This window comes from Parambassis ranga, chromosome 17 (assembly GCF_900634625.1).
Source record: "Parambassis ranga chromosome 17, fParRan2.1, whole genome shotgun sequence".
Classification (NCBI taxonomy): Eukaryota; Metazoa; Chordata; class Actinopteri; family Ambassidae; genus Parambassis; species Parambassis ranga.
In genome coordinates, this window is record NC_041037.1 from 6,585,235 (window position 1) to 6,595,998 (window position 10,764).

General features: G+C 39.1%; 1 protein-coding gene across 3 annotated transcripts in view; it reads left to right on the plus strand.

Moving 5' to 3' along the window:
• The window catches only part of LOC114449365 (laminin subunit alpha-3-like), a 46,593-nt gene extending 36,031 nt beyond the window's left edge, over positions 1-10,562 (plus strand). For 2 of the 3 annotated variants that reach the window (XM_028426967.1, XM_028426966.1), the window contains 23 exons: positions 23-139; positions 213-383; positions 462-613; positions 722-916; positions 986-1,134; positions 1,234-1,396; positions 1,494-1,621; positions 1,733-1,874; positions 1,973-2,068; positions 2,154-2,308; positions 2,392-2,509; positions 2,603-2,743; positions 2,836-2,966; positions 3,313-3,447; positions 3,558-3,678; positions 5,616-5,749; positions 5,824-6,004; positions 6,087-6,245; positions 6,317-6,482; positions 6,892-7,046; positions 8,861-8,954; positions 9,052-9,171; positions 9,491-10,562. In XM_028426967.1, coding sequence (XP_028282768.1) covers positions 23-139; positions 213-383; positions 462-613; positions 722-916; positions 986-1,134; positions 1,234-1,396; positions 1,494-1,621; positions 1,733-1,874; positions 1,973-2,068; positions 2,154-2,308; positions 2,392-2,509; positions 2,603-2,743; positions 2,836-2,966; positions 3,313-3,447; positions 3,558-3,678; positions 5,616-5,749; positions 5,824-6,004; positions 6,087-6,245; positions 6,317-6,482; positions 6,892-7,046; positions 8,861-8,954; positions 9,052-9,171; positions 9,491-9,633 — 3,266 coding nt within the window. In that variant the 3' untranslated portion in view covers positions 9,634-10,562. Of the gene's footprint in view, positions 1-22; positions 140-212; positions 384-461; positions 614-721; positions 917-985; positions 1,135-1,233; positions 1,397-1,493; positions 1,622-1,732; positions 1,875-1,972; positions 2,069-2,153; positions 2,309-2,391; positions 2,510-2,602; positions 2,744-2,835; positions 2,967-3,312; positions 3,448-3,557; positions 3,679-3,853; positions 4,092-5,615; positions 5,750-5,823; positions 6,005-6,086; positions 6,246-6,316; positions 6,483-6,891; positions 7,047-8,860; positions 8,955-9,051; positions 9,172-9,490 lie in introns of those variants that run through there. The other variant, XM_028426968.1, reaches the window with a different exon arrangement.
• The last annotated feature ends 202 nt before the right edge of the window (positions 10,563-10,764 follow it).

Here is a 10,764-nt window from a genome sequence, read left to right on the forward strand (position 1 = left end):
ACTAATTTTTTTTCCCAAACAGGCACTGCCAAAAACCTCATCGACCTGCAGAAACGCCTGACGGACGCTGACAAGAAGAAGAAAGCACTCCAGAAAGACCTTCTTGATGCACAGACCCAATTAAATGACATCAACAAAAGTAAGCACAAGCAACAATAGATTCACCTCCATACCTGTTAAAACACACCTTACTGTTATTTTGTCCCTGCCAGATAACATTAGCCAAATGCTCGACGAGGCCAAGAGGAAGGCAGCTTCAGCCAATGACACAGCCGCCAACACTATGGACAAACTTAACACCATTAGAAAGGAAATAGATAAGATCAGCGTCACTCCTTTGGACTCTAACCTAACCAATGTGTTGGATGATGTGGACAAGTCAGGTGAAGTGCTGAACAAATTGTAGATAAAGCAGCTGCATTTTCCTTTTACTTGACGCTTTTATTTTTTTCCATTTCCAGTAAAGGACATATTGAACACCATCCCATCTTTGAATAATAAGATCGCCGAGGTGGAGAACCTGACCTCGCAGTCTTCACCAATTAGCAACATATCTGAAAGCATCAAGAAGATCAAAGACCTTATCGAACAAGCCAGAGATGCAGCTAACAGGGTGAGAACCAGCTCTGGACATACATCCATGACATCTACTCTGCTCACTCCTTCAGGTCAGATGTACTTGTGTGCTGCTATGTAACTTCTTTGTGTTTCTTCTCTCCAGATTGCAATCCCCATGAAGTTCACAGGCGTAGGTCACGTGGAGCTGCGTCCACCAAAGAACCTGGATGACCTGAAAGCCTACACGTCTCTGTCTCTGTCGCTGCAGAGGCCTGAAGGACGAGGAGATGGAAGACGCAGACGCAGGCAGGCCAAAGACAAAGGAGACATGTTTGTGTTGTACCTTGGCAACAAAGATGTAAGTAAATGCAGATAAACGACTAATGTCACCTGTATATAAGGTATTAACAAGCAAACTGTCCTGTAGTCTTCTAAGAACTACATCGGTATGGTTTTGAGAGCCAACGTGTTGTACGGCGTGTATAAGCTCAACGGAGTCGAGTATGAGATGAGGTCGGGTGACATCACTACATCTGTGGTGGAGCCAGCCAAGTTTGATAGAGTGGACCTGCGCAGGTAACGTCAGACGTGACTTAACCAGTGTGACTGTGTTTAAAAAGCAAAGAGAATACAGTCTTTTTATGATTTTTTTCGTCTCTTGCTCGGATGGTTCAGAATTTACCAAGATGCTCAACTCACCCTTACGAAAGACATAACCTCCTCCGCACCTCAAGCCCCCATCGAGAGCGCCAACCAAGGACAGGAGAGCAAGTACCTGCTGGACATCAGTCCCAGTGACCTAGTGTTCTATGTTGGTGGTTACCCTGCCAATTTCACTGTAAGCAACAAGGAAATCAGAGCAGAAATACTATCATTGTTTGTTTATTTGATTAGAATGTCTTCCATTGATTCCTATCTCTGTATTTTCTCCTCAGCCTCCTGCGTCTCTCACTTACCCCAACTACAAGGGCTGCATTGAGTTTTCCTCCTTTAATGACAAAGTCATCAGTCTCTATAATTTCCAAAAAGCAGAGATGATCAATGTGGAGGCTCCATGCAAGAGGTAAGCCATAGTGTAGAAAAGTTGGTATGGTATTTTAAAATAAAAATGACATCATTTTGATGGCACCATTTGTCGTGTAACTGTGATTTTCTGATGCTTTCTTCCATCAAGATATGTTTCTCCAGTGGATTCAGACTTCTATGAAGGCACTGGCTATGCCAGAGTGGTCACAGGCAAAAAACCCTACCTGATCATTGAAGTACCCATATCTACCCGCTTAGAGAACGGGATACTTGTGTATGTAGAAAGTGAGGTAAGCTGTTGTACATGTCGACATATTTGTTTTTATAGAAATCTTTACACTGTTTTAAAAGAGTTTGATTCACATTTTATTTTGTCTGTGTGTGTCAGGGCAATCACTTGCTATTCACGATGGAGAAGGGCATCATTTTTGTCCATAGCAATTTGCTTAAAAAACCGATTTCGAACAGTGAGAAAGTATTCCCGGTAAGAATATAGTTTTTTTCTGCTTCTGTAACAACAGTCTTTGGTAATTTCCTTTCATTCACCTCTATCCTCCCCCTTTTTTCAGACTGATGATTTTCTGGAGGTGCAAATCATCATCAAAAGCACAGGCTCAATTTTAATCCGTCCAGCCAGTGTGCAATACAATGTTGAGACTGAGTTCAAGATCACAGAGAGTACTGAGTTCTATCTTGGTGGTGTTCCACAAGACTTGAGGGAAAGGTATGTGGTTTTTAATGCTCCTCCTGTTGAGTTTGTTAATGTTTTTCTAGAAATGTGATTGACTTCTTTTGCTTTTCTCACAGACATAACATCACTATTCAGCCATTCAAAGGGTGCATGAGGAGCCTGAAAGTGAATAAACAGTTTAAAAATGTTGATGAACAAGTGGGAATCAGCAAAGGATGTCCTGAGGATTCTATGGTATGTCGTTAACCTCAGCATCTCATACTGAGTAAGTCACACTTAGGTTTATGTAGCAGCTAATGTGTATTGGCGTCACTGTTGCTGTTGCAGGCTTCACGCGGAGCAGAGTTCAGCCTGGGAAGCTCCCTCTCAGCTGACCTTGCAGGCTTCAGCCTGGCTAATGATGTAACTGTTTCACTTGGATTCAAGAGCACTGAGAATCAGGGTCTCATCTTCCAGGACAAGAAGCTGGTCAGTCTTCACAGTTATTCCATCTGATGTTGGAATTTTATGTGGTAGAGCACTGACATATTTAAAAACATCTTTTTTTTACCCCCTTCCAGGCTAATGCCATTAATCTGGCATTGGAAAATGGCTACGTGGTTCTCAGTTTCAACAGCAAGATGTGGAAATCGAACAAGCAATACAACGATGGGCAGTGGCATTACTTGACTGTCACCAGTAGAGCTGGCAGGTATGAAAGAAGCAAGGATTACATAAACACGTAAAGATTCCTAAATATCCTATGCTGCTGTTTGTTTCAGCATGATTGGCAGGTTAAAATTATAGACTATACAAATATTTTGTGGGCAGTTTTCCTTCCTCCTCTCATGTTGTATTGAGAGCACACTACACTGTTTAATCAGATAGTTAGCATGCCAGTTTGGTAGATTTAACTCCAACAGCATCATAGCTGCTAATTCTTCACATGTTGATAATAGGGGGTCGTTTTCAGAAGTTCTATACTAACATAATCGTTTGAAGCTAATGTGCAAGAAATATTTAAATTGAATATATATCATTATTATATTTGTTCCCAGGATTGTGCTGCTTATTGATGATGAGGACGCAGGTCAGGAGCAGAGTGGCACCACATCCGTTCCTGAAACAGGTGGCATGGTAATCCTGGGCAAACAGACATTCAAAGGCTGCGTATCCAACCTCTACACAAGGCGGTAAATGTTCCTCACTTTGGATTTCACATCACAATATTTATGTTATGTGCAGTGCTTCGTCTGTGTGTGTCCACTCTTCATTCTGCGTCTGTCATTTGTTATGTTTGCAGGCCGGATAATCTGTACAAGCCTGAGAACCTCAACACCTTCAAGGCTTCTGGAGACATCCTGTTGGATGTGTGTACAGCTGGCAGTCCTGTGCAGCTGATGCTGGACCGCAACTCTAAGAGGGTGAGGGATTGTTTTACATGCAAACATGCACATTATGGATCCTGATGTTTTGTTGTTTGTTGATAAATCTGACTTGATTTCTTCCACTAGCAGTAGGTCACATCAGCTTTCATGACTTTGAGTGTCCTCACCATGTTGACATTGTTTAAATGATATTTTGCTGCATTGTTTCCAGAGATGAAGAAGAAGATTCCTAACACCTGCTGATGCTGACGAGAATCTAGCACTGACTTGACAAACTGGCAGTGTGCACCACAATCTGTGGCCTTTACACAAGCTCTCCCCTTTGTAGTTGTACTTCAATAATAAATAAATGCATGAGTGCTTCAGAAATCCGAATGTTTATCATCTGACCTGTCTGTGTTACAATCAATAACTACGAACATGTGAATAACAACACTGTAATTATCTCACGTCTCTTCTCTTTCTTCCACGTAACTCACAGTCTAACAGTCATTCACAAACACCCTCTCTCTAACCCACTGATGTCAGTCACTGAACTCACACACAATCATGTCTGATTATGAAATGACAGAAATGGAGGCTTGACTCAGATATATAATGGTTATACTTCAGCTGCTGTGCTGTCACATTTAAGTTAATATCCAATGAAATGAATGATCTGCATCTGGTCCATTCATCAGCTAAAAAATAGATGGTAATGTATACACGACAAATGGGATGTTGTGAGCCATACGAATGCAAATAAACTGACTTCATAAAAAAGGTTGACAAGCATTAATCTGAATTAAAAAAGAGAATTAGAGACATTGACTCTAAGTTGCCTGTAGGTGTGTGTGTGAGTGGGAATGGTTTATTTTATTTTAAAGCACAATTTCCTCTAAAACTTGTTTAGTTTGGAGCAGTCGATTCTTCAGCAGCTAAATAGCTGAATAATAACTGATCATTGATCATTGATCAGTTACTGATGAGATCATAAAACCACATATTGAACTATGTAAAGACGTAAATGTAAAATTGTGTGTGTCTGTGTGTGTGTAGTTCAAACAGACCTTTATCTGTTATCCATATCTTTATCATATCAGGACCACATGATTTACTTTACAAATGCGTTTACACAGTTTCTTTACTCTCACAATCTCTGAAGCAGGTAAACCTCTGAATGCATGCAAATAACCCTAACCACCATGAAGCTCCTTGGAACAGGAACAGTACAATAAGCACAATTTTTTTCCCTTTCCAAAAAACACACACCTTAGTTATGCTTCAGTTTAGCAGTTTAGCACCCACCCCCAAAGTAATCACAATCGAATGTGTTTTTCTGTTGCTGTAAGTAGACTTACGTCCCATATTTACCACCATTATGAACTCACATTTTTGTGAGTGGTTAATGGTGCTAAAAATCTACACAAAGGTTTGAGAGAAGAAGTTCAGATTGAAAATAAATCTGCAGCTTCTTATAAATTATGAACTTTTAATTGAGGCATGCAAATATCCATCATGTACTTGATCTAGTTTTGCAAACATTTTCTTAACCTAGAATCTGAGGTAAATACATGTGATGTTTGAAAGAAAACACGAACTTTAAATACACATTGGGAATTATATGTCAGTTTCCTGACATTTTGTTGACCAAAATATTTATTAGTTTAGAAAATAATCATGTAAATAAGCTGCTGCCTGCTCTTTTAGTTTACCATAATCTATAAATAAAATATATAAAAATAGTTAATATACATATATATAACATTTCACTGTCATCTGAAACATTTCATTCATTCGTTCATTTATCATAAGTGTAATGTGTCTTCTAATGTGGAATGTTTCCAAGACTGAGTGGTTCTGATGTAATAAACTATAGAATATGCTATATACTGTATATATACTTTAGTCGGGTCCATCCACACAGCTGTGAGCTTGTTGCTGATCTTTGGGCCAGCTTGTACTGAGGTTTGTTTGTGTTTGTGTTGTTTTAGGACGGTGTGATGAACGTGATAAATGAGAGTGTGTCAGCTTGTGCGTTACCTGCCCTCATTCAACACACCTATCGTCTGGGGGGTCCAGTGAGCAGCCTGAGCTACAGCCTCCCTCTGCAGGTCCTGCAGCCCAGGTGCGTGACCAGCCTCTCACACACTTAAATCACGAAACCCGACAAGAGTTGAACTGATCCTTCGTCCTCCGCAGACCCCACTTCTCTCTGGATGTGAGGACTCGATCTCCTGAAGGGCTGCTGTTCTTTGCTGCCACCAGAGGAGGGCGCTCACACCTTGCTTTGTACATGTCTAAGGGCAGGATCAGACTGTCTGTAGGCAAACAGAAGGAGATCTTCAACAGAGAGAAATACAATGATGGGAAATGGCACTCGGTCAGTCACATCAACACAGACCTGAACTTTGTCCCCCTTACAGAATGAAAGCAAACACTGTTTGTATGTGGTGTGTATGCAGGTCATATTCAGTTTAGAGAAGAAGAAGTTCAGACTGGTTGTGGATGGGATCAGAGCTCAGGATGGTCAGCTGACAAACACCGAGCTGACATTAATGCAGCATTTCATGTCACCTGTGTTCCTGGGCAGCCCCCCCGAGGCCCTTCACAAAGAGTTAAAGGTACAATACAACAGCTTCACATAGAAAAATACCATCTTCATTTATTTATTTAATGTTGTTTTGACTTTCAGACAAAGGCTCTTCCAAAGCACAGTTTGTCTGGCTGTGTGCGCAATTTTAAAATGAACGGAGCACCCATGTCAAATCCAACCGCCAATCATGGAGCTGGGCCCTGCTTTGAGGGGCCCACACAAAGAGGGGCTTACTTCTCAGGGAATGGAGCTCATGTTATTATCAGTGAGTACATCTCTCCCCTAACAATCAGAACGCTGACATCAAAGTAATATATTTATTTAAGTATATTTTCATACTTTAGCATAGAACAGCATGGCCAGACATTGATACATCTGCATGCTCTGCTGATCAGCCGTTCACTCTCTAGTAAAGCTCTCAGTGTGACACAGGAAATTAATTGGAATTGATTAATTAAGGAACACGGTCTACATAATTAGTACCACATTAAATAGTCTTTTCAAGGACGCTTGAAGGAAATTAATTACATATCAGCTCATTCTAAGAAACTGAGACCCATAAAAAGGAGTCCTTTCATTTTAAACCTGTCGTCTTATAGTTTAGATTATTATTATTATTTTTTTATAAAAACATCTTAACAAACAATGATGACTCCTCTCTTTCTGCGTCTCAGATGACTCCTTTGTTGTGGGCTCAACCTTTGAGCTGCTGTTTAATATTCGTCCACGGAGTCCTGATGGACTCCTGCTTCATGTTGGTGATTCCAGCAGGAATCAATATGGACCTGCGATGGGCCACTATCTCAGCATCTACATGCTGAGAGGAGAGGTGAGACCACACGTCTGTGTGCAGCAGCCATGTGTTAGATGCTTTAAGCTCAGCTTAGAAGCCATCAACTTTGTTTCAAAAATGAAGGGATTATTGATTAAATATTTCTTTTTCTCCAAGAAGAAGTAAGTTTTTATTTGTTACTAACTTTATTTGCCCACTAGTAGTCCATGGGACAGACAAGATGTCTGTACCACTCGAGGTGGCAAAGGTAAAAGGAAAAGCTACATGTCTGTAGTCAACATTTTGGTATGATAACCCCAATTGAAGTCACAGCTAAATTATTGTTATCAGCTGTTGAAGTTACCCACCCTCCGATGAAAAAAATGCATTTTTGACACTGGTGCATATCTTGGTATTGGCCCTGATTAAGGACATATTTCAATAATGTATAGTATTATTTAGTATCATTTTAGAGGAGACACGCTGAGCTTTCATTCAAGCTCTTTTGTGAATACTTTTGAAAAGTACAGAGGACACTGGAGCTCTTCAAACCTTTAATCACACACATTTTCCTGCCATTTCTGCCTAAATGATCTTTTGTCTTTCAGTCCTGTGGCATCAGGAAGCACAAGAGATACAAAATACAAACACTTCAATACTGGCATGATTCATGATTCTAAGGAAATGTAAAGTTTACCCACTTTATACATTCTGAGGGGGTGATTTACGGCCTAGATCAGGCTAATTCTAAGGAAGCAGACCATCACACTCATTTTATGCATTTGTTCAAATCAATAGCAAAACAGGATAATCATTTATCTCACAGTGAGGTTACAACTGTACAACTTGAATACGTAATTGTTTTTATATATCCGATATATTACTACATTGGGTAGTCTAGTTACTCTGTATTAAGTACATTAATTGCACTGGCAATATTCTTGCAATACCACCTCTTTGCACTAAAGCAGGGTGGACCCTCCCTGTTACAACAGACCCATTAATGACAATACAAATGTCCTGTTTTAAAGGGTTTGAATCTATTTCAGGTAGTTTAGCATAGGCTACCTCTGAATTGTGGGCTATAGGTTTAGGGTTAAAATTAGAGTTAAAACTAGGGTTAGGATTAGGAAGGTCGCAGAGTTGTGGTTCAAAGTTTAATGCATTCGGCTCACTGAGACCATTACGGAAATGTTTCACAGTGTCCTCTGTACTTGTCCAAAGTACATACAAAAGAGCTTGAATGAAAGCTCAGCATGTTCCTTTAAAATGACACCAAACATAATATAAATCACTCAAATATGTTCTTAACGAGGGCCAACCAGTGTCAATAATGCATTTTATTTTCATCGGAAAAGGGTCACTTTAACAGCTGATAAGAATAACTTAGCTGTGACTTCAATGGAGTTACCATACCAACATGTTGACTGCAGACTTTTATATTGTGTATTTTTTTTATATACATATTTTATATGTATTTTTAAAAAGTATAAGAAATCTTTGCCTTCTTGGGTGGTACCGACATGTCATCTGGCCCATGGACTACATGGGAAATTCAAGGCATGTAAGCAGTTAACACAGCTAAACATGCAGGATAGCAGCCATTTTAAGAAGAAATGGAAAAACAATAAAAACCATAAAAACATGAAATAGCAATAATTAAGTAAGAAAAATAAGAAATAACATGAAATAAACACGTACTGCTATCACAGTACTGTGATAGCAGGTTGAAGTATTTACAGTCTGTAGGTATGTGCAGAAATGGTCATGGTTATTGACAGTCTATGCATGATGGATGTACATAAGGTCTAGTTGATTTTGTGACTTGTATTTAACCTTATTAATTATGGGTTGGACGTGCTCTCTTGCAGATTGTAGCACAGGTGAACAATGGAAAAGGAGAATTCAAAGTGTCAGTGAAGCCAAAAACTTCATTATGTGACGGAATATTCCACAAGATTTCAGGTAAAACAGCAAGTTTTTTTCAAGTATATACATATATTTATATATATATATATATATATATAAATATATATTTATTTGTCATTTGCATGTCTTCTAGTAATCAAGAGAAAAAACGTGGTACAACTTTATGTGGACACAATGGACAATTACAAGATTGGACCACCGTCTTCCACTACCACCCTGACCAAAGACCCACTGTATGTGGGTGGCATTCCTGGTTGGTATTGTTCATATAATTTGGGATTATATTAGCTTTGTTAAGGTCAGGTTTCTTTTGTAATCATACATTTCAATAAAAATGAAAATGGAAAGTCTTTGTGAGTATACCAGTGCCAGTATCTGAAGGTTTATTGTGTTTTCCCTTGATAATGTCACATGGTCTTAAGGAAAAGCCTCACTTCAAGCTAGAATGTGAGACTGTTACATTCAAGTCTGCCTTGTAGCAAATAACTTTGTTTAAAAATAGATAGAAAGTCAAACAGAATTGGAACTGTATATTGAATCTCCAGTTCACCACCTGCACCTTCCCTCTGCAGAGACCTTAAATCAGCAGACTCTCCCCGTCACATCGTCCTTTGTGGGATGCATCCAGGACATGAGGATCAACGGCGACTTGGTCGCCTTCGACAGGTCGCCAGGCGTGTTTGGTCCAATCAACCTCAAAGAGTGTCCGGGCTGAACGGAGAGAGAGCGCCTCCCTTCATCATCATCATCATCATCATTAAACAAACCTTGGGACCATGTCCACCGTCAACTATGTGCAATCTGTTACTAAGACAGAGAATGTGTTTGTGTGTATGTATTGTGAGAAGAGTGTGTGTATAAATCTGTGTGTGTGTGTGTGTATAAATCTATGTGTGTGTGTGAAATAGAGGGAGCAGCTTACATGTTCATAATGTTTGCTGCCCTGTTTTTTGTATTTATCGTGAAAGTTTTATCACCAGTTCATGAATGCATATTCTAACAGCTGTAATACAGTCTGACATGTTGGTCTGCTGATTCTCTATCGACAATCAATGCTACTGAATATGCTTGTGATTGGTCAGGGCTGCATTTCAGGCAAGCCAGCACTTTAAGTAAACCAATGATCCCTTTTGTAGTGGTGCTGTAATTAAGTTCATGTTTTTGTGTGTGTGTGTGTTTGTTTATACTAGAATAATTACGTTTACACCCACGGTGCTAAATTCAGTGACATTTCATGGGTCGCCAAGCTATTTGTATCCACATTGCCAGCATGTAGAATTCTGCATTTTAATCTGTTTTAAGAGACAGTCATGACTTTTTTTCCCACATTATATTGTAATGTTTTTTTTCTGAGTTGATTTCACCTTTCTGCATTCCTGTTGCATGAGGATGTTCTGCGTATCAGCATGTACTGTTCTGTTTCTGTCATGTAACCATTAGTATTTCTGGTCAGTCATGTTTGGGACCATTACTAGAAACATTACAAAGAACAAACTGTATTTTTCAGTACTTAAATTCACCAGAAAGTGTTTACTTGTCCTGCTTTGTACATTAATGCCTGAATTAGTATAATATTATATATTGATATAGATAAGAAATTGTATTATAATTGGACACATTAATACATGCATTCCTGTATTGTGACCACTGATGTGTAGAATTATTTTTTTTTAACTGTCAGAATCACTTTCTTTATAAATACGTCTCAGTTCCATTAATAGATCTTTAACATAAACATGTTGAAAAACAACACATCATTTAACACCTTATGGCCTTGAAAATATTACAATAAATACTGAAGTCACATAGTATTGTTTCTGCAGATTATCATTGATCTCTGCAGACA